The sequence below is a fragment of the Delphinus delphis genome, chromosome 13 (genome assembly GCF_949987515.2).
Source record: "Delphinus delphis chromosome 13, mDelDel1.2, whole genome shotgun sequence".
NCBI lineage: Eukaryota > Metazoa > Chordata > Mammalia > Artiodactyla > Delphinidae > Delphinus > Delphinus delphis.
In genome coordinates this window covers 77,559,109-77,583,897 of record NC_082695.1, presented here as the reverse complement: position 1 = coordinate 77,583,897, position 24,789 = coordinate 77,559,109, and the positions used below count along the sequence as shown (strand labels likewise).

Sequence of the window (24,789 nt, the reverse complement as noted above, 5' to 3'; positions counted from 1 at the left end):
GAACTATACTTACTTCCTAAATAATGAAAAAATCAGAAATTTATGTTTCCAAATACTAGATTTTGCATTCCTAATGTGGACACTAGAGGCACTGCTAATTTTAGAACAACAATAAAACACTCCTAAGACCAGTGAGATACAAACCTGATAAAAAGTATCCACAATCCCTTAAACTACCTCTTTTTCATTGTTTCTCCTCAACTTCAAAAAATAGAGCAAGAAGGGTAGGAGAGGAAACACAGCATTTAATATTTTCATGAAGTATAACTTAAAAGAAAAAAGATTAACCCAGGAAATTATGGTTTTCTATGGTAGTCGATGTTTACAGATCAGGAAATAAAATACTCCATCATCACATAAACAACTTATTATTAACCAACCTACGTAAATAATGAAATTACTTACAGTGTGAAGCCGAGAGTATACTCCAGTCTCTGTTGTCTTGATTTGCATAAGCAGAGGCATAAGTTCTTTCTTACATCTCGAGAATGAATGATGGCTGTTTGAACCACAGGGTTTTTCATCAGAGCTGAAGCCATTTATGGTGTAAAGATCCCTTTTCCATCATTAAGAATGAAAGCCCATTCTTAAGAACATGTGGTCCAACAACTAAAACACTCTCAGGATTTGTTACTTGTCTGTGATTAATACCGACTCCACCTTCTGCAATCCAGTACCCTCGGGGACCACCTGGAATGGCATTTGCTTTGCAGCATGTATCCAGGACACTTGTCCCAAGGTTAAGAACTAATCCGGAAAATGAAGTTTCTTTAAACAACTCTTGATCAGACGTGACCTCCAGTGCATTTGTGCTACTATAACAAAGGGCTTGTGTACATTTTTTAGCAGAACCCAGCCCCTCTTGTCCATGAACAAGCTTTGCTACTTCCGCAGCAAGTCGTTTCTGAGGACGCCAATTTCCTGGCTCTTTGACCCGAAGCTGCACTATGTGGTCAGTCTGTGCAAGGGGCAAAAAAGTGAGGAGCTTTTACCTTTCTACGCAATCATCTTGCTTCCTGACCAAGAACTGACACAATTCAAAAGGAGGTGTCTTAACTGTTCAGCCAAAGAGCACTGCCAGCAGACTTCCCAGTTTGGATCCGGGTGTACTTGTATTTAGGGGAACAGTGATTCCAGACCCGTCTTCTCCAGTCAACTTGTTGATGAAGTCGTACCAGGACATGATATTGCCCAGCTGACCAGATGCACCCAGCTGGGCTCGAACAGGCAGCAGAGGTCTTAGGCCTACAGCACCCGGTGTAAAACCTCGTCCAAGCTCCTGGTCTCGCGGTTCTCGCCCCGCATCCGGACCCGGACGCTCCTGCGCAAGCGTCAGCCTCCGCACCCCGCCCCCACACCCAGTTGCTCGGGGCCGCCCCGGGGCTGAGCTGAGCCGCTCTGGGAAGCTGGTGCAGGTCCGCCCGTCAGCGAAGAGCTGCTGGTGAGGAGCAGACGGGCTTGGAGCCTTCGATGCGGGGCGCTCGTTGCTTCCCACGCGCTCGGCAGCCGGCGCCTGGCGCGCGCCTAGCTTCCGGCTGCTTGGGTGGCCCGCCTTCCACGGTGGAAGAGCGCAGGGAGCTCTAGCTTTGCCCTCCTCTAGGGGAGGAACTTCTAAAACAGACCCCGAGCCTCCTACACCGCCAGCCACCCCTGAGCACCAGAGTGGGCCTCACGCAGCCGCAGGGGAAAGACTCCTGAAGGGCCTGGGGCACCGAACTACCTGCCTGAGATAAAGGACTGCAACGTAGGCCCCGCCATCTTGGTGCAGGCCCGAAGAGAATGCTGGGATTTGGAGGAGGGTCCAGCTACATCCTTCAGTCCGCATTCCACTTGGTAAGTTTTAATAAACTATATTAGAACTATAGAAAATTGTACAGTTGTGTTGGTATGTATGTGTATACTATATAAAATCACCACAATCAAGATAGCAAACATTTCTATCACCCTCAAAAGCTTCTTTCTACTCATATATATATATATATTTTTTCTGACTTCTTTCAATTAGAATAACAATTTTGACATGCATGCATATTTGTCAATAGTTTGTGGCACCCATTTTTTAATTTGGTATAAATATACCACAGTTAGTTCATTTATTCATCTGATGATAGACATCCTGTTTCCAGTTTTGGACTACTGGAAATAAAGGTGTTAGGAAAGGTGTTAGGAAAGGTGTTCCTAACACCTTTATTTATGTGTAATTTTGTACACATAAATTCCACTTATTTTGGGTTAGTACCATAGAGTGATAGTATGTGTATGTCTAACTTTATAAGTGCAGTAGCTACCAAGTATTTTCCAATGTGGCTGTACCGCTTATATTTCCACCAGCGGTATATGAGAGTTCAAGGTAGTCCACATCCTTGACAACAAAAAGCATGGTAGGAGTTTTTAAAATTAATTTTAGCAACTCTGATCTGTTTGTGGTGCTATCTCATAGAGATTTTAATCCGTAATTTGTCTCATAAGTAATAATACTGTGCATTTTTTCATGTGTTTATTACATATCTTATTTTGTGAAGTATCTGAGGTATTGCCAATGGTTTAATACCATGGTTTGTGGTCTTATTATTGAATTATAAGAGATCTTTATATATGCTGTATGCACATTCTTGATCTGATACATGTCTTATAAATACTTTCTCCTAATCTCTGGCTTGCTTTTTCGTTTTCATGGTAATGTCTTTAAGAAAGCAATGGATCTCATGTTCATGAAGTCAAATCTATATAATTTTCTATCTATATAGATCCATAGATATATATTATGGTTTATATTATTTGTGTTCTGGGAAAACTTTGCCTACATCAAATTTTTAATGATTTTATTCTAAGAATTTTACAGTTTCTCATTAAACATTTAGATCTATTATCCGTTTTGAGTTAACATTTGAGAATGGTGTGAAATAATGGTCACTTTTAAAGAATATATGATATCCAGTTGTTCCAGCATAATTTGTTGAAAATAATATAATTTCCTATTGAATTGCCTTAAAACCTTTATCAGCAATCAACTGGCCAGACTTCTGGAATCAATTTGAAGAGGGTCAGAATTACAGAATGTTGTCCTCACCCTTAATCGAAGAAACTGAAATTAATAACTTCTTCTAAACCATCAGAGGGGTTGGTGGAGAAAGAATGGGTTGATAATAGGTTGATTACAAAGGAGAATTTTTAGGGTTATGGAACCATCCTGTATGAAACTGGATTACTGGGTATATGACTATATGCATTTGTCAAAACCCATAGAGAGTGGATTTTACTGTATGCAAATTTAAAGTATCAACCAATTTGTCAAGGGATCCTAGCATGGAATACAGATGGTGGTGACATGTAAATATAAACATATTACAACTGTATGATATGACTTCAGTGAAGGGGGTGAGGGGGAAAAAAGCAACTAACCTAAGTAACTTTGGAAACTGTTTTCAATGAATATTGTAAGGCTACTGGCAAGGGAGCCATATATAAACAGTGTACATTAATTATTAAATTGATTTCCCACAAGTATGGGTTAGCAATTCTGAAACTACTTTACATGTGTTCTAGGGAAAACCAAATAAGTAAATAGATTACAGATGATAGTAGCCAGGTTTCTTACTGTCAGATAAAAAAGTTAAAAGTAATTGAGAGAGGAGGTCTACAATGAGCCCTGTGGTGCTGGATTAGCATGGGGTACACTTTAGACGTGTACATGTGTATGGCTTTGTGTACACACATGTATTTCTTAGTTCTGTCCACTGAGAGAGGCTACAAACAATGGCACCTCAGTAGGGATGAGCACACCCAGCACTCAGCTCTTGGTTTCCAGACACAATTATCCATTATGTGTAGCCAAGGTCCTTTAGGAAAATGACTGATTCTAGCCTAAGGCTGGAAAAATACAAGAAGATTAGGGAGCTCTTGTAGTGCCAGAAAGGAAGTTGCAAAGGAAGGGAAGGGGAGGGGAGGGGTGGAAACAGGAACCAATTAAAACAACTCCCAATAGCCACAGCTGGAAAAATTTGAGCAATCAATAAATGAGAATATCTTATTACAACCCCAAATATAAAATAAGTATACATGCATTCATATTGATATAAATAAATGGTTAACTGAATAAATAAATGGGAAGAAGGAACAAATACTTCTTTCTGAAGAATTCCAAGCAATACGTGTTTACAGTTCCTCTCCAGGAGGTAGAACTTAGTTCCGGTCTTCTTGGGTATGGACTGGAATTAACAACTGCTTTGCAAAATGTTGAGTGTCATGAGGGAAAAATAAAAACTTTACACCAGAGGAGCCTGGAAGACACCAGCTAAACCAAGTGATCAAGGTTAACATCACCAGTCATAAGTCATGTTGATATTATGTACCTCCGGGTATCATGCAGTGAGAAGTTGTATCAGTCAGGATTCTCCAGAGAAATAGTAACAATAGTAGGTAGGTAGGTTGATAGACAGATAGATAATAGATAGTTAGATAGATTTATTTTAAGGAATTGGCTCATGTAATTGTTGGGAATGGCAACCTGAAATTTGTAGGGCAAGTTGGAAGGCAGGATTTGATTCTGCAGCCCTAAGGTCAAATTCCTTTTTTTCTAGGAAATCTCAGGTTTTTTGGGGGTTTTTTGCGCGGGCCTCTCACTGTTGTGGCCTCTCCCGTTGCGGAGCACAGGCTCCGGACGCACAGGCTCAGCGGCCATGGCTCATGGGCCCAGCCGCTCCGCGGCATGTGGGAACCCATGTCCCCTGCATCGGCAGGCAGACTCAACCACTGCACCACCAGGGAAGCCGGAAATCTCATGTTTTGCTCTTAAAGCTCTTAACTGATTAGATGATGCCCACCCACACTTTTCTAATTAACATCATTTTATTTTAGATGTTAATCATACCTAAATTATGAGGGGTTTTACTCACCTGTTTTTCCCCTATTGCCACTCTACTCTTCAGGCACGATATTGGCAAAGCAGTTTCTCTATGAGGATAATATGCTCCTAGCTCTAAGACAGGGAAGGAAAACATTCTCAAACTTTTTAAAAATATTATCCTATTAGAGTTAGTAGCATTCCCTTTTGGGTGGAAAAAACCACATATGCATAAAGAAAGACAAATAATTATATGCCCACATGCACACAGAAATTACCTCTGGTTATTAAATATTAAAGATGAATTCTATTTTTATCTGTATCAGTTTTGTACCTTGCTATTTAAAAACCCCAAATATTTATTTTTAATAATTTTCCATAGGAAAAACAATTCTTAGGTTCCTCCCTTCGAAATATAGTTCTGTTATTTTCAGAGAATTTTTCATCCAGGAGAACTCAAAGATCTTTTCCAGAGCTGTGTTGAAAGCTTTGTAATTGTTTTAGAATTGATTGCTATATGAAATAGGTTTATGTGTTCTGACAGTGTGTTAATACAATAAAAGTAATTTTTAGTAGCAAAGGAGTTACAGTTTTTCATTGGTTGTAATAAGGTTTTTTTTTTCCGCTTTTCATTGCTGTCTCTTTGTAGATAAAATGGGGTTTCATAAGCTCTTGTTTTTCAACATTCGTTTCTAAAAAAAATTTTTTTTTCATCAGCATGCCTTGTTCAAGGCTAAATACAGCTCAGAGGTAAATACATCCAAAAAAGCCTTAAAAAGATTTATTGTGTTGTGCTTAATGGGAAATATTGTTACCGTAGAAATACATTGTAAGTTGTAAGGTTGAATGTTTGTTTACCAGGATACTTTAAAGTAAATGTAACAGCCTTGTTTTCCAAAACAGATAAGCTGCTTTTCCTCTGGTATCTTTGTAATATTTTCAAAATAATTTTCTTAGGAATTAAGTACCTATTTTATCATAAGTAGAATATTTCAAATTTATATTTATCATTCAAATGTAAACTATGTAGTTGGGATTATTCATCCTCTAGTACTAGAAATGTTTTTATTGGTTTTATATGAACTACACAGTTCCCACTTTCCATGACTGGGTATCACTGTTTTCTTCCTCACTTTTTTTTTTTTTTTTTTTTTTTTTTTGCGGTACGCGGGCCTCTCACTGCCGTGGCCTCCCCCGCCGCAGAGCACAGGCTCCGGACGCGCAGACCCAGCGGCCATGGCTCACGGACCCAGCCGCTCCGCGGCATGCGGGATTCTCCCAGACCGGGGCATGAACCCGCGTCTCCCTCATCGGCAGGCAGACCCCCAACCACTGCGCCACCAGGGAAGCCCCCTTCCTCACTTTTAAGTACTATTTGTGAATTTTTATAGATATACAAATGTGCACACCAGAAGAAACTAGTGGAAACCGACCTCTGATAGAGGCCACTAGCAGTGGGTTATCAAAGCCACTTTGTACAGTTGGCCCTCTGTATCTGCCGATTCCACATCCTCTTATACAATCAACCCAAGTGGATCAATGGTTTGTTGAATCTCTGGATGTGAAACCCACGAATATGGAGGGCTGACTGTAATCCATACATTTTATTTGAGGGAGTTACACATCAGAGGATTTTGATATCTGTGGAGGGGTGGGCAGGGCGAGGTCCTGAAAGCTGCACTTATAAACCCAGACATAGGAGCAGACTTTGGAGTGGAACCAATCTGTGTAATGAAGACTTTCCATACACAGTTGCTTTCCCAATGGAAAATGGGAAAGAAATGGGAAGTCTTGTGTGGCAGCCAAGACCTCCTAAATATTTAGCAATTGGTAAAATAAAAACTAGCACAGGGCAGGCCTGGACAGGATAAATGTCTTAAGTTCAATTCCCTACTCCATACCTGCTGACCTGAGCAAGACATATTCCTCTGTAGGCCACTGCTTTCTGGTCTAGCCCTGGACACTGGCTAGCTCAAGGATTTTCACCACAGGCAGGGGAGAGAAACCTACTAGGATTGCCTTATTCATTCAACTGTCACTGAAGGGCCAGTCAGTAGGTATATAGTTTTGAGCAAAATCATATATGGCCCTTGTCTAACAGATCCTATAGTCTAGTGAGGGATATAAATAATAAATAATTAATAATAGCTTGTTTGTTTATTAATAATTCAATAACCATTAATGTGATTAATATTAATAATCATTATTATTGTTTTACATAGCTAATCTGTATTGAGTTATTTTCCAGAAAAATTTCAAAAGACTTTAATTTATCCAATTCTCACATAAACCTGTGTGGTTAAATACCTGTGTGGTTAAATAGGTTAGCTCAGGCATTGGCAAACAGAATCTAGCCTACACCCTGTTTTTTTTTTAAATAACTTTTTATTGAGATACATTTATGACCATTCATTTTCCTTTTGTCTGTGGCTGCTTTGATGCTACCATGGCAGACTTGAGTAGTTGCAGCAGTGACTGTATGACTCACAAAACCTAACATATTTGCTATCTGGCCCTTTACAGGAAACGTTTGCTAATCCCTGGTTGTAAAGCCAGTAGAGAGTTCTATCTGTGGATATTGATAATGGGAGGGAAAATGTTGGCTTGAAGATGTAGTTTTGTGACTTAGCAGCAGCACGTGCATGGTTATTGAAACCATAAAAATGAATGAGATTCACTTATTCATGCCTAGGGAGATCATGTGTAGATGAGGGTCTTGGATAAATCCTAATATAGAGCAACATTTGAGAGTTAGGTGGAGGAAGATGAGACTGTGAAGGAAATCAGGAGAATGTATTGACTTCAAAGACAAGGGCACAGACTGTTTCAAAAGGCATGGCTGACAGTGTTGAATGTTCAGTGTGCAGGGTGTTTATTAGGAGTGCTTATAGGATCCTCCAACTTTGGAAAAGAAAGGAAAGGAACATTATTGGGTGGAAAGAGAAGGAGAGCTATAATGTAGCCTTAATGACATCCTTGGCTGATTGCATAGGGAGCTTTGGAGCTAGAACAACAATCCTACAATGATCAGTTCCTGGATTTGTTGCCCTGGTAAAGGTGGAACCTTGGTGAGGATGCTCTCTGCAGCTGAGGCTGCCTCTGGAGGGATTTTCAGCTGCAAACTGGCAACAGCACACACAGCACATTAAAATCAAGCCCTTCCTAGAAGGAGAATATGGAAATCATTGTGCATGTACTTTGTAGATATGTTGAGATAAAGTTTAGGGACTCTCTTTAGTGTTTTTTAATTTTTTCCTGATAAAGAGTAGGTAACAGAATCATTCTAACTGAATAACCTTTAAACTTGAAGGGCAATAGTTGGAAATATTCACATAGCGATGACAATCCTTATTTCTGTATCATCTCCAGCATCTGATTCCTGAATTTGAAGTGTGGTTTTTGTACTTACTGTATAATCTTGGTCAACTTACTTACTTCTCTGAGACCTAGTTCTTTCATCTATACAATAGGGGCATAATAGTGCTCACCTTAAAGTGTTATAATAAAGGGAGAATGAGTTAACATGTGCAAAGAACTTAGAACACCTCCTGGTATGTACTAAATGCTTAATATGTATTATTATTATTAATTTTACTAACCTATTGCTATTGTCCATAATGCTGTACAGTTTTTAATTAATAACATTATTAATAATAATAATGCATTCTTTGTCAGAAACTGTGGTACATGACACACAACTCAGTTATATTTCATATAAAACACAGATTATTCATACTAGGTAAGCACAGTTATATTCATTTTCAAGAGGAGAAAACTGAGGCTCAGGGTGGCTAAGGTGGCAGCTTAGAAAGTGGAGCTAAAGCTTGAATGCAGTATGCCAGACGTTCAGTAGATCAAAGATATCTAAATATCAATGCACTAGCGTTGGAAAACTACAAAATGTCTCCTTTCCATTCATAATACACAAGAATAAGCAATATTTGTTTCATGAGAATAAGCAATATATTTATTCTTGGGAAGAGGAAAGCAATAAATTTGATTCAGGTTGTTACCAAATTTCTAAATGTGTGATAGGATAGCTCAAATGTTGATGAACCAAATTATTATGGCTTTGCATGACATTAAAGTTGTACTACATTCCTTTTCACAAAAATAATTTTAAAAATTGATGTATTGTATGTAATATACATTCATTCAACAACCTTTTGTAAGAACCACTATGCCCAGGCACTATTCTAAGTGTTTGGGAAACTAAGGTAAGTAAGACAAAGGGCTGGCCCTTACCTATGCAGTAGTTTAGGAGAAGGAACAGAAAAGAGTTGTCTAAAAAAGAAGAACAAGTATTGTGATCAGTACATTAAAATCACATATAAAATGCAGAGGAGCCATGATGCAGAAACTAACTTACGTTAGATGATGGGTCAGGTCAAGTTTACTGGGTAAATTTAAAAAAAAGAGAGAAAGCGGTACTCACGGCTAGCTGCATTTTGGTGAATGATGTTTTTAGAACTAGCTTCGTTCTTGTGTGGACTTGCAGTACTCAGACTTCATCTGTGGGAAATTTGTAGTGTTTTCTGAGAGCCTTCTTCCAGAGGTGTTTGTGTGTCCTGCCAGTCACATTGGTCAAACCCCAGAAATCAGGTTATGAGCATGTACATTTCAGGACCATACCTAATAGTGAAAAATTGGAAACCTTCTGATATACTCACATAGAAGGTTATAATGAAGCCATTAAACATAGTAAGTTTAAAATAATGATAGACTCTATGTACTGACATGGAAATACAGAAGGGCATATTTTAAGTAGGAAAAAAAAGCAATTCTCAGAAAATCAAAGAAAATAAAATGATTTTATTTAATGATTTCATTTATATATTCATATGTGTGTGTATGTCTATAAAATTCAGTGTAAATTTAAGTGAATGCAGATATTGTTTGTGTGATAGTCAAACCACAGAAAGAGGTTGGAATAATGTACACCAAATTTTTGTGACTGTTTTCTTCCAGTGTGGAGAGTGGCTTTAAGAGACAAGGAAAGAGAAAGGATTCTAAAATATTTTACATCATTTTAACTTTTTGAAAATTATAAGTAATTAAAATATTCATATACTAATTATAAATACTTTAAAATATTTATTATCTTTCATATATGTCTGGTACATAGCAGATATTCAGCAAATATTTATTAAATGAATTTTAAAATGCAATGTTTATAACATGTATACCCTCTATATATGTTACTAATAGTTGATGATTGTCTGACCTGACTCCTCTTAGAGTTACTAGGTCAAATTGAATCTGGTAAAATTTTATTCAGCACTATTAAGAGAGGAAAACTTGGGATAAAATTTGATGTGCCCAAACAGTATAACTTAGGATTTTGAGCTCAGTTTGACATGGCAAACAAGTCCAGTGTCAAATTCTGTTCCTGACATTTACTCTTTATGCAATCCTGTACAAATAATTTAATTTCTCTTTATTTGAAATTATTTCTTATGTAAAAATGACAATAACTAACATACACTTTATAAGGTTTTCGTGGGAAGGATGCTTATCTACATAAGCTCTTTATAGAACCACTGATGCTTTACAGATGCTTAATAGCCACTAATGAATGAATGTTTAGAAGGGCCCCCCATATCCACACACCCTCTTTTCTAAAAATCAACCTATAACATTTCCTTCTCAGCTGTTATGCTTTTTCTTAGTTCTTAAAACAATTGGTAGTAAATTTAACAATATTAGCAAAATAATTTCGCAAAATGTAGACTAGCATCTAATAGACCCTGTTTGATTCCTATAATGTAATTTGGTGGAGTGCTTATTCTATTTCATCACAACATAAAATATCCAAGGGAAAACAAATTATTGTTCTTATTTGCAGTCTCTATTTTCTGGTGTCATTTATAATATGCTGATGAACGGTTTTTGAAAGCACTAACTTAAAAGAAGATAATTTTCAAAGAAGTTTTGTTTCTTCAATTATAAACATTCAGTAAAACCTCTTAATAAATTCAATAGGAATTTGTATAATTATGAATAATTGGAGTTACAATTAAACTCACAAATCTGATAACTCAAAAGCTAAAATCTAAGAAACAAGGCCAGTTTTGTATGTGCAGTAAAATAATATGCATAATTTTAAAGGTTGATGTACTCTTAAAATATGTCTAAGTGTACTAAATGATATAGTACATTATAACAGTGAAAAATATTTCTGAGCTAATTCAGGGACTGGCTAATTATTAATTACCAGTTCAAAGAAATATAGACTTGAAGCTATGATATTTTCTCTATTCCTAGTAATCAGAAATAAATACAGAATTTTATAGCAGGTCATCCAAAATGATTAATTCATTTTGTTTCCAATCAAAGGAAATAAATTCCAATCAAAGGAAATATTTTTCTACTGGGAAAAATATTAAATCATACAGGTCAAATAAAGGAGAGAATCACAGAAACCCAGAATGGTTTTGTAAATTCAAGTATAAATAAAACAATTTTACTGGCCAAGGGTAGGTGGGCAGGTGGTATCTGGGGACTCATATTTCTAGTCTACTGGTTTTGAAGCTGTGAAGTGGTGTCTATGTATTATTTTTCATCGCATATCCATAATTTACTGGAAACATTTTAGAAAAATTTCTGGTCACTATCTTGTTACTTTTGTAGATGAATATTTACGTTTCTGTCTCCTTCAAGCATCTAACACTGCAAATCCAAGTCTCTCAGGTGAATCAAAAGTAAGCCAGCAAAAGACACTTCTAGAACAATATCCAAGTGTTAATTGGTGGTATCTTAGCTTAGGGTTCTTTTTAAATAATATTTGGTCCTGAGATTTTAGTTTTTATAGGAACCAAGAGAATGATTTGCCTAGATACAAATGATTTTTATTAAAATAGAAATATTAATTTCACATTTGTTAGGCATAAGGTAAATAGCTTTATATATAGCACCATATATACTATTTAAAATGGGAAAGTTAGGAATATTCAGGGTTTATATTCCCACTTACATATCATATTTCTGGCTTATACTTAAAAATATACAAAGGGAGTTATGGATGTAGTCCAGTAGTAAATGGATATTTTTTAATTATCTGCAGGTATTTAGAAGGTTAGTTATTACCATTGTTTCTGCAGGCTTCTAGAAATATAAAATATATTAATATACCTATCGTAATCTGACCTTTCCCCCATCAGTTCTTACAGTGGACAACTTTTGTTTCTGTGACCTATTTTTGACTATATAACTTTTAGAATCAGCTGCTCGTTTTCTACTCCCTTCCTCCATACACACAAAATTAATTAATTAATTAATTACAATTTTAAAAGCCTACTGGTATTTTGAATGGAATTGCCATGAGTCAGCTCATCTTTTTGGAGGAAACTAACATCTTAACAACATGGTATATCTTTCCATTTACTTAGGTCCTCTTTTATTTATCTCAACAACATCGTGTAGTTTTACTGTACAGGTCTTGCACCTGTAGTTTTAATTTATATCTTGCCTTTTCATGTTATTTTAAGCTAGTGTATATGGTATTTTTTAATCAGTTTCCAAATTTTCACTGCCAGTATATAGAAATACAGTTGATTTTTGTACATTTACCTTGTGTTTGCAGATGATATTTTCCAAGAATGGCTAAAGCAGTATATATTCCAAACTACTTTTTCTTCTTACAGTGTAACATTGACATTCTGCATATGATTGACTGAATATCTTAGATCTCTAAGTTAAAGTTTTTCGTCAGATTTTGAAAAAATTGACCCTTATTTACTCAATTTTGTTTCTGCATCCCCTGCTTTCTGGAACTACAATTCTATCTGCCTCGATAGTATCACACGTCTCAAAGCTTCTGTTTAGATATTTCAACCTTTTTTTCTCTCAGTTGGATAGTTCATTGTGAATAATTTCTTTTTCAGTGCCTTCCTGTTCATTGATCTTTTGTACCATTCTAAAGTTTAGTCTTTGCTAATTCCATCACTTTGTCATTTCTGAAGCATAATTTTTCCTTAAATTATTCTAAGATTTAATTGTTTCTGTGTGTATATAATATTTTATAGGATGTTGGACACCATAATAATTACATAATCAAGAGTATGGGTTTTGTATTCTTCCTTTAAAAAGGTGGAATAGAATTGTCTTTTATCAGGCAGTTGAGTTTACTTATTGATAGGCTTATTTATTTTAGACTTTGCCAGAGCTTGTCTACAGTAGTCTTTATTCCAGGGCTGGTTGATCCCTGCCACTGAAGTGTGACCCTTCTTGTCTCTCTACTTAATGCCAGTGTTTAACAAGGTCTCTCCATTATAGATTTATTGGCACATGGATGTCATTAAGCCCTTTTGAGATCTGGAAATGATTTATATTAAGTTTCCTAATGATTGTTCCATGCCAGTTTTCCTAGAACTAGCATGCGTCTAGAATAGAGCCAAGTTGCATAGGTTCTTCTAGAACCATTGTTTGCACAGCTTAGTATTCAGCAAAGACTCCAGATGATCCCCAAAAAATATTTGTTAAGCTCCATTTCCTATGTCACTGTGCCCCACAGTTTTCAGTCTCCCCAGTGTCTGATCTCTGTCTCTTCAAATCAGCATCATTTCTGTGATCTACTTGAGTACCCCTCCCTGTGCTAGAGTCCAGAAAGCAGATTCAGACCAAAAGCCAGGGCCATCAGAGGACTCACTTTGTTTGGTACCTCCTCTCAGAGCCACAGTCCTGTTCTGCCTGTCGTTCAGTATCTGAAAACAGTTATTTAATATATTTCCTTCAATTTTCAACTTACTGTGGGATAGAAATTCCAGTATCAGTTACTCCCTTGTTAAGTTTTGAAGGTGATAAGAATCAAAAGAATGGAATGATAATTCCAGAAAAAATCTATTCCCAAAATGAAAAAAAACAGTATATGAAAATTCAAAATTGAGATAGTAGAGATAAAGTATGTGGGAATAATTTTATTAAGGCTGGACTTGACTTAATTTTCCAAATTTCTATGTATATACTTGTATTTCCTTCTTAGGAAAACTTTCCTTAATGAGACTATAATATGGGAAGTTCTCCAACACCGCTGAAGAGTAACAAAATAAGTATAATCAGCAAATACTGGGAACCATAAAGAGAATACTCAAAGAGGAAAAAAAGAGACAGCAGTTAATAACATTAGCTCACAATTATTTTCAGAATTTTAAAACAGAAACCGGAACTATAGTATTTATAATAAATAAGGCCTATGCAATGTTTAGGAGTATAGGAAAAAAGATAAATTGAAAAATGTCTCTGATTTAGTAGATGCAAATAAAATGTATTTATGCTGTCATTTAATTGAAAGTCAAATTTCTGAGGATAATCTTTATAGAGCTATATGATTTGGTTCCTCTCTTCATATCTTTATATTGTAAGAAGAGCTTCATTAACTTTTTCTTATACAAGGTTAGAGGCATGCAATAATTTATTGAAGAATCCACATATTTCTACAACATCGTTTCAGGGTATTCCCTGTAAATATTGTATTATTTAATGTGTGCAGTAGTGCCCTTCACTTAAAAAATTTCTAAGCACATGAAACATAAAAGATATTAGCATTTTAAATACTTCAATGGACAAAAATGAAAATTGTATAGTATTTGAAATCAGCAGTTGGAGTTGGTTTTGTGGCGAACATTTTCTGCAGCACTTAGGTATGTGACTACCAATGGCTACAATCTTTGTTACAACAGCAAAATGAAAAGAAAAAGCAAAGTTCTAAAAATGGGGCTCCCACAGCTGAAGATTTTCAGCTCTTCCAACCCCTTCCACATCACAGTAGTTTGGAAATATTTCTGAAAATAAGAGCTGCCAAAGGCTGAACAACATAGGGGAATAATTTCATGAAAGATGTTTGTGATTATCACCTCAAAAAGGCATAATTTATAAAGCACTCACTTTAAAAGCACACAAAATATACTTTCCTTACCTTCCAACAGATTAATGTCTGCCACAGAATTTATTAGATATATGAACAAACAAAAGTCTGTTAAAAAATGAGAAACAGAGTCTGAGAAAGGAAACTTCCAGTGAGGAAGACCGGCAGAGGGAAACACACAGACTGAGTTAGTGAGTAGAGTTTTTAAATATTGAAAGAAAAAAAGAAGGCAGAGAAAATAAAGGCCTGCTGACAAATAGGCAGGGACATAAAAATCAATGAGCCTTTGACAATGGGTTATATGTGGCTGTTTTTTAAAGAGAAAAGTGAAGAAAAGAAATCTGGGAAATTGGGAAATCATGACAGTCTGGTTAAAGTAGTTATTGATGAAATGTAGGTGAGAGGATGCTGGGTATGGGGATTGAATAAGTGGCTCACTAATATTTGGGAAGAGTGTCTAATGAGGTACTATTAGGATGAATCATCATCCTGTTCCAATTCATCATTCTTAATGACGCAGAAGAAGTGAATAATACATGATTGAACATTGTACAGGAATTGAGTTTGCAGTTACTGCTGGAAATATTGCAAATAGAAAAGAACCATAGAGCCAATGCATTTAATAAATGCAAATATACTGATAGATATATAAGCCAAAATAAAATTATCTTTGCCAAACCAGTTAGGCAGCCAAGAATATTAATGGAAAAAGAAGAAAAGCAAATATAACCCCTAATTGATATTGACATATAATCTGTTAACTAGTAATGTACACGTTTTCTTTATTCTTAGACTCTTACATAGAGTAGATCCCTTACAGACAATACATATGGATAAACTGATGTCAGAATGATGATGCCTCTGCAGACTGGCTCTCTAGACCAGAGAAACAGGTCCAGTCCTCAGGTCTACAGATTTGTATCATATTCTTAGCTGCTATTAAAGTATCAAATTAACTAATCAAGGAAACCCTAGTTCTGTATTCTAAAGCTAAGGTTTAGCTAGCTTTAGTAGTATGAGGAGGAAGAGAAATTACCTAAAGAAAACTTTTCACATGATCCTCCAGAAATGGGGAAAATTAGAGAAAATGATAGCAAGGAAGTTAACAGATGACAGTTTCAAGAAAGGAAGTGATAACCTGTGCCAGATGATACAGAAAGGTCAAATGAAAGGGGAGAGAAATGTTGCTATTGAATTTGGCAATTAGGATGTCATCTATGAGAATTGACAGATAGTTATTTGTGCAGTCTGGATAACTGTGATGGATGAGTGGTTGTTAAGAAAATAGAAAGAGCAGATATAAACTATTTTCCCAAGAAAGTGAGTCGCGATGAGAAAAAGGGAAATAGGGTGGTAACAGAAGAAAAATATAAAGGATAAAAAAAATAATGTTTTAAAATGAGAGATCTTTGCTGAAAGTAAAGAGGGATAAAGGACCTTGTTATTGAACTCCTGCTAATTTTTCATGGCTCAATTCAAAAGCCATCTCCCTTGTAAGCTTTCTGATTGCTCACCTGACTCCACACCTGGCTAATTTAGGTTATTTATTTATCTTTTTTTGCTGTGCCTTCTCTGCCAGTACATACTACCTCATCCACACCTCAATGGTACCGCTCTCTGTAGTATTCTAATATTTTTTTCTCTACTCCGCTAGATTGATTTTCTTTAAAGTAGCAATTATGACTGCATCCTCAGTTTCTGTCAGAGTGCATGCTACATCATTTGATTAATAAAGTTGTGTTAATGAATGAATAAACAAATGCAGAGTTGATATAGTTTTCTAAACCATACAGTACTCTTAGCTTATACTTAATCTCAGAACAAGAGTACAGATTCTGGCATAACCAATAACAAGAAATAAGTTAAAGAGGCAATAGGGCATAAGATCAAAAAAATAAGACAGAAAATGTGAGTTTGAGACAAGACTAAGAAGGGGACCACAGTGATGAGTAATCTAAAACAAACCACCAAAAAAGTTAGTGTATGGGACACTGAAAATCAAGGATCTGGAAGATAGACACTAATTCACAAGGAGAACTTTTGAAATTCTGAACTTTTCAATTCCTTCTTACATCAAAACTCTCTAAGTACACAAGGGAATGGTTCATAGGCCAACAATTGATATAATTTCACTTTCAGTTTAAAGAACTAAAAGAAATGTGCTGCTTTAAATATTGCTGTAAGTTGAAAGAGGAGTAGGGATGTATTGAGAACCTCTTTCCAGTGGTTTAAAAGGAGAGAGTTGGAGGAAAAGTCCTATGGAGAACATAAATGGGAGAAGCTTTTATTTGAAAAGACAAAGTTAGTAACATTAGGAACAAAAAAGAAATCTCCAAAGTGGTTAAGATCAAGATTTTAATAATGGACTTAGTGTAAGATCTTGTGATCCTTTTCATCCTATTTCATGTTAAATAGTTGGCAATGAGAATATTAAGATCTTTGCTGCCATCAGAATGCTTGACAGACTGTAGAGTCTTTAACGTGACATGTTTATGGCCCTAAAGTCATGTGCAGTCTGGCTTCAAGCTTTTCAGCTTTCATCATATTCATGGTGCAGTAGAGATGATTTGAAAATTAATGGTGCCAAAGGACAGATCAGCCATACCACCAGTTGAGCTGATGATCACACTCATCCACAGTTGAGGGATGTACACGATCCACTCATGAAAGAGTTTTCCTAACACACTTATTTGAACTATCAGCAAAAAAGGTGAGGTCATAACTCTTGTTGGTCGCTATGGATAACACTAAAAATAATACGACAAAAAAATTGTAGGTATGTGATGTATATGAACAAAGACCTTAGAACTTTGACCTTTAGCTCCAATTACCATTTGCAACAAACTACGTGTCTTAGGTCAGCCTGCTATAACCAATTACAATAGCCTGGGTGGCTTATAAACAACAGAACTTTTATTTCTCACACTCCTGGAGGCTGGAAATCTGAGATCAGCGTGCCAGCATGTTTTGTTTCTGGTCAGGCCTTCATCTGGGTTGCAGACTGCCCACTTCTCCTTATATCCTCTCATGGAGGAAGGGGAAAGAGAGCTCTCTGGAGTCTTTTTTATAAGGGGATTAATCCCATTCATGAAGGTTCCAGCCTCATGACCTAATCAACTCCCAAAGGCCCCACCTCCTAGTACCATCACGTTGTGGGTTAGGATTACAATATATGCATTTTGAAGAGACACATTCAGTCCATAACACTAGGTATCCTCTATGTTAAGAAATACTCAAATGAAAATGTATGTATCTAGTAAGTAATGAAGACTTCAAAAGAAAATTTCATTTATTAAAATTATTATGTCTTTTCAATTCTAACAATGAATAACATTCTCTTCCTTTCCCTATACTTTAATAAAAACAAAGTTATTCCTTGCATTTTCATTAGCAATTAACTCTTAACTATGACATACTATGTATTATGTTGGCTTGCATTTTTTAATATAGTCCTGAAATTACTAGAATCTACATGATAAAATAATAAGATTCCATGTGGTATGGAATTTTTGAGAAGGTGATAGGAGTTTATGTAAGCCTTACTTTTAATGGGACTCTTCTTTCATTAAGTCCACATCCTATAGCACTTGATGAGGGAAAACTTTGCCTGAAGATAGGAGCCTAGACCACAGGACCGCTCAGGATACTTTCCAGTTACCATCTGTGTTTTTATGATCAAAAAAAATTACTGAGAACTTCAGAGTAACTGGAAAACAATACAGGACAACAGGAAGGGAAAAATTTACACGCAATCAGGCCCTCAGCATAACTTAAGACGGAATGCTCAGTCTTTAAATAACTGTACATAAAAAAAGAAAAATTCCTTAATCCTAGCATTTGCTCTCTCTTGCGCACTGCCATCCCCACCTCATTGCCAGGCTTTGCTGTGAAGAAAGACAAATGGAGAAAAACTGCATGGAAGAGAGAAGAAGGAAGATATTGACAGGGCAAGGAGTGATCTAAAACCACTGCCAGAAATGCTAAATCTGCCCCAAGTCTGAACATACAAAACCAAGTGACCAAGTGAAATAAAATATAGTCAAAGGGAAGGTGTTTAAAAGTACACATGGTTTGGGAATTCCCTGGTGGTCCAATGGGTAGAACTCTGTGCTTCCATTGCAGGGGGCATGAGTTCGATCCCTGGTCAGGGAACTGTAAGATCCCCTAAGCTGTGCAGCACAGCCAAAAAAAATTTAAAAATAAAAGGACACATAGTTTGAAAGGGTATCTTCAAAACACTTAGTTCTAGAGGAGACAAAAGCAGGAAGGAGGAAGCCCCTTTTTTAAAAATTGGGTAAAGAAGAGTCAGGGTCCTGAAAGACAAAACGGAACCACAAAATCAGAGGACTCACTATCCCTCTCCCTGCCACCAAAACAAACAAACAAAAGTATGGTAGGTTTTCTTCAGTTTGCTATACTGATCGTGGGAAAACTGGCAAAATTCAAGTCAGTCCTGTAGATTACTTAAAAATATTGCATTCTTATTAATTTCCTGGTTTCAGTAATTGCACTGTAGTCACGTAAGGTGTCAGCATTAGGGGAAGCTGAATGAATGATCTATAAAAATTACACCTCTCCAGTAAGCCTAAATTATTTCAAAACAAAATGTTAAAATGAATGTTACGCACAAAGAGATTACTTATGTAATGACTTACATTCTAAAACTGTGAAAAGAGCATAGCCCATGTGCGATCTGTAGGAAAAAGGTGAGAATGGCATATCTAATGCCGAATAGGTGCTATTCTATGTGCTTGCACCAGAAAGCTACCACGTTAGAACTCAGGGAGGTATGGCTTTGGCAGGCAAGCTAACTAACCTGAATTTCTGCCAGAGAAACACCTTTTCTCACCTCTTATTTATACCTTGCTTTGTATTCAATAAGACTATCCCAAATCTGGTTCCCTTATTTACTACTGCAGTTTCTATTTAGATTCTCAAAAATATCGGGCGCCTCCTTTCCTACTAACCCTCCTATATCTCAGGTGTTCAACTCTCCTCTTTTGGCCACTATTCCATTTTCTCTGGATTCTGCCATTCCAAAGTGACTTTAAGATTATCTGAAAGAGGCTGTAAGTATAATTACTAGCTGATCTGCTTCTATAATTAACAAACTTATAGCCACTCTACAAGCCAGCTGAGAGATGCAAAGATTCTTCGTTTGTTTTGTCAACATGAATAGAATTTGGCTTGGCATCTATGGATTAATTAAAACTTAAAGAGTCAATAAAAATAAAATAGTACTAAATAATAAAAAATAGTAAAGTTGTCACTTTGTGACAGGCTAAGAGCATACTTGCTACGTTTGAGGTAGGTAGTATTCCCAACCACATTCTAGAGACAGGGACACTGGGGCACAGAGATGTCCAAAGTCACACAGCTGCTAAGTCACAGATTTGAACGTGGGCAGTCTTCAGAGTCCATGAGCCATTCTGTTTCTATAGTCCAATACTTTATACTGTTTCTAAAGTAGAACCGCAATATATGCTCCCTTACTGTAAAAATGACTGCCATTTTCCTGTTGAATTGCTAAGATATTCTAACACAGTATAAAGAAAAACATGTTGAATGTTTGCAGGATTGGGGGAGCACCTAAAGAAGATCATCCATTTCACAATATTATGGATTTTGGTTTCTTGTTGAAAGATGTAAATTAGGTCAAAGGTAAGAAAGCAGTGGATGTGGTGGGAGATGAGAGTACATGTTCCGAGGACAGATCTCTGACCACTGAAGGATAGAAAGGAGTACAAATAATAAAATTAAGCCCCACAAGCAAATCCCAGGAAGAGACAGCCCCACCCCCATCCCATGCCACCCTGAAGAATATCTGAAGGAGGAGCTTTAGCAGCGCTGGTCCCACGGAATATCCATACCCCAGAAAGTCTGTGGCTAGTAGGCGTCAAGGTGAGGGTGTCCCACTGAAGGAACTGAGTTTACAGCAGAGGACTGCAGCCTCCCCAACAAATGGCCCTCCGTCCATCTTACAGCTGTTTGTTGACACCAGAGAGGAGAAGTGTTCACATTGTAAAGCCTGGCTTGCCACTGTAAGGCACAGATTTCCATCCTGAAGTAGAGAAGGCATGGTCGGAACGCCTCTAATGGGGGAGACTGTAGGGCTCCTCTCAGCACGATGCGCGTGCTCACAAGCCTTGACCGCGCCCTGCGTCCTCGTCGCCTGTGTCAGTGTGCTACAAGGTTTGAATTTGTTTTCCCTTGATCCACTTTTTGCATAAATTCTTCACGGAGGGGTTACTTTGAGAAACTGTGACAGAGGAAGTTGTTATCGCTAATGGCTCTGAAAGTTGTTAACTTTAATGGATTAGAACTGGAGGCATTTTAAACTCAGTGATTTCAGGTAGCAGGGGAATTGAGCAAAAAAGACTTTTTAGGCTCTGGCTGGAATTTCACAGTTCAAATCACATTAATGCCATTTGATCAAGTCCACGGAAAGAACAATCCAAGCACAAATCCTGTCATGGCCTGAGCTCCCAGGATTCGCTGGCAGGGTTGACTCATCTATTTTTAAATAGGTTCAGATTTGGGTAGCTCTGATGGAAAATCAGAATGATTTTGTCCCATTGCATGAACATTGTATATGTTATTCTCAAAAATTAATAACAGGATGGATTTTTCTGGATACACACTTTTTCACCCACGTCTTGGGGTGCCTGAGGTGACTTCTCACACAGCCAGGTGTTGTTTTATAGGTAGTTGTCATCTTCCCTCTTGATTTTGTCCAGGAGTGTTCAGGTCACCTAGCTTTGCCAGCTCTGCTTTTTATTCTCCAGTAAAGGATTCTCATAGGATTGTGCCAACTTTGCAGAGGAAAATGGATTTTCCTGGGTGGAGAGTATATCAAAGTACAAGAAGTTATTTCCTGAAAAGAATTGCCACTCATCCTTGAAGTAGGAAAATGGATGACTTTTGGGGAAAGGAGAAGGAAATTCTTCTAGTCCTGGGATTAATGGGATGCTGAGATTTTGGAAGAGGGCTGTTTTTAGGGCCAGGATTTGGCCAAGACAACAGGTCCATCAGATCCAACCTAACATGTTTTAATTACCTAGCAATCTGCATGGTCGCCGTTGCCAGCTCCCTTCCTCTGAGAAGGTCAGGACACGGGCAGGAAGGGTTGGTTCCCTGAGCCTTTGAGTGGATAGCTTTGAGTCTGAGTAGACACATATGAGGCTGAGAACTCCAAAGTCACAAATTCCCATGACCCTTTGCTGCCATCAGACCCAGTCCACGTGCTGCTGTCTGTTGCCACCCGGTCTGTGGTACTTTGTTATGACGACCCTGGAAAACTAATACAACTCTGTTCTGTATAATAACAAATTCTAGCAATGTGAAACTAAAATGTTTTTACACAAGTCCTTACCTCTGAATCTGTTCCACAAGCACAAAACTTGTATTGTTTCCTTCCGTTATTGCTTCAAGTGTGCTAAGAAGTCTCCTTGGGGCTGGAAAGAGCAAAGAGCAACATCCAAAGCAGTGCACCAACTTACTCTCAGCGACTGTTTCAGCCCAGTGGCACTGACACAGATGGCTTTCCTCCCTCCAGGGATTTCTGAGAGCGCAAAGTTCTACCAGGGCCACAAAACACAGGCCTCTTAGAGGCTCCTTCTGTGGCTTATGTTGTTTTCCTTTTTTAAGTTGTTGCCTTGAGAATTGAGGGAGTATTTACTTTGAAATTTTACCTTCCTTTGACTGCCTTTTAAACGTTGCTGGACAGATCAGAAAGTTTGTTGCAAAAATGTTACATTAAGCCCAGTTGTATCAAGAAAAATGTATCATAAAATCACAAGCTTAAACAATAGGTCCTTGTAAAGATTCTTGGTAATTGTATGGTACAGTAATAACGTACTAAAATTTAATCACTTATTCAGGAAATATAAAAATTAAGTGGTATTAGCTTACTTCATCACTAATGCCATAAAGTAAATGTACTTATAATGGAAAGAGCCCAGGATAGAGAGTTAGGAAACCATGATTTTTGTCATGGTATAATAAATAAATAAATAAATAAGTGAGTGTGTGTGTGTGTGTGTATGTGTGTGTGTGTGTGTGTGTGTGTGTGTGTGTGTGTATATATATAAAGCTGCTATAATTTGCTTTGAAACTTAGGCGAGTAGCTTGACCTTTTTCATTCTCAGGTGCCTCTTCTGAATAAAGGATGAATTGTAAATAATCCTGACGTTCCCTTACTGCTTTAAATAGGTTATATTGCCATACTTATATCTGTAATTAGTAACATTATTGAATACTAAGTAGTTCATTCATAGAAAGACTCTCCCCTTTTCCCCTTTATTACTTAGAGAGGGCAGGATTTACTCTGGGATCCATTCCTTACCAATAACACACCCTCTGATCAGAGAGAAAACTGTGTAGTGGGAAAAAATTTATGAGGAGTGGCCTATACTCTGAGTGTACTTACCAGGACAATGGCGATCAATGCATGTCTCTTCTAAGTCTTTATCATCCGTTCACTGCCTCCTGCACATACTTTACTCTTTCTTTCATTCAATAGATATTTATTAAACACTTACTGTCTTCTAACTCACATAATCAGTGCCTGGGGTGGAGACTAAAGGACTTGAAGTTATGATTCCTGCCCATAAAGAGTAACAGAGTAGTCAAGGGTAAAGGAATAGAGGAGGGATCAACTGGGTAACTATGTCAGAGTAACAGATAAACATGTTCATGGTGTTTTAGTGTAAAACAGAATATATCAGTGGCCAGTTTGGACAAGTCTGTTGCCTTAAATACATTATGCCTATGTTGGGGGACACAATGGTGGCCAGGACCTGACCTCTTTTAATAACTTAACAGCTTGTGTAGGAGGTTTGTGTGGTATATATTAATTTAAGAAAGAAGATACCAGTTCTAGTATTGGAATAAAAGGTTACACATATCTGTGGAAGAAAAGGAAAGACTTAATTCTTTCTGGTTAATTAGAACTTCATATAAAGAGTAGCATTTTCCTGGAGCTCGACCTCAGTAGGGTTTGACAAGTGGAGATAAAGGGGAAAAGTCATCCCTGTGAAGATAAGTGTGTGCTTGGCAGGGGCAATCATGGTAACCCAGAGTGAGGTTACTGGAGCAATTAATAGACTGACTTACTGAGGGGCAGGAGTAATATTAGATTCAGCTGGAAACACAGGCTCAAAGAAGGCAGGGAAGAAATGATTAGATAGTGTATTTCTATATACGCAAATGGGAGTTTCAATGATGATGTTTAATATCTGGGAATGCTGCTTATTTTTTCATTCTTGATATGCTGTCATCTCTTGGTTTACATCACACCACATTATGCACTGTGTTGTCTTTTTTAGGAACTGGCCTGATATTTTATGCTCTCTATTAGAGGATTCCCCTTTCTATAAGGGTTCCAAGTTCTTGTTCTCACAGCGTTATTTTTTGTTTCACTATTATTCTGACTTTATATATTACCCTAGCTATCTCACTTATTCCCATGATTTAAGCTACCACAGACCTATTGAGAACTCCCAACTTTATTTTTCCATAGCAGGCCTCTCTACTAACCTTTATATTCAGAGCAATATCCTTGGATATGTTCTTTTAATTTTCACATAAGCATCAAAATTAATCAGATAAAATGATAATTTCTCATTTTTCCCTCTCAACTGACTTCTCTGTCTCTTTTTTTGTCTTTTGTTTCTTACACTTAAAATATAATAAAAAAATCTTCTTTCCTAATTTACCTCTTAAATGTTTTCTATTTGTCTGCTCCTCTCCATCTCTTCTGATAAGCTTCACACGGGGCACCGTCATCTCTCATTTGGGTAACTGTGTACTTTTCTAATTGGTTTCCCTGTTTCTGGTTTTGCCCTCTCAAATCTATTCTCCACAGAGTTGCTGGAGGAAATTAAAACCTAAATATGCATAAATATTTATCCCTATGATTATGGCAATCTGTATATATTTCTGTCTGTACAGCTAGGAAGAGAATTCTTCAAGGTAAGAAATTGGGTTTTTTTTCATGTGTATATTATTAGCAGTACATTGGGCACATGGGAAAAAACTAGAAATATGTTGAATAAGACGGAAAGCAATATTATTTTTCCTAAAA

General features: G+C 37.0%; 1 protein-coding gene across 1 annotated transcript; it reads right to left on the bottom strand.

The window, feature by feature from the left end:
- Window positions 1–523: 523 nt before the first annotated feature.
- On the bottom strand, window positions 524–24,491 carry LOC132435772 (tyrosine--tRNA ligase, mitochondrial-like). The gene is given in 6 exon segments (XM_060027787.1): window positions 524–1,055; window positions 1,057–1,093; window positions 1,096–1,650; window positions 20,640–20,938; window positions 22,078–22,159; window positions 24,422–24,491. Coding segments are annotated over 6 exon segments (1,575 nt in total).
- Between the last annotated feature and the right edge of the window lie 298 nt (window positions 24,492–24,789).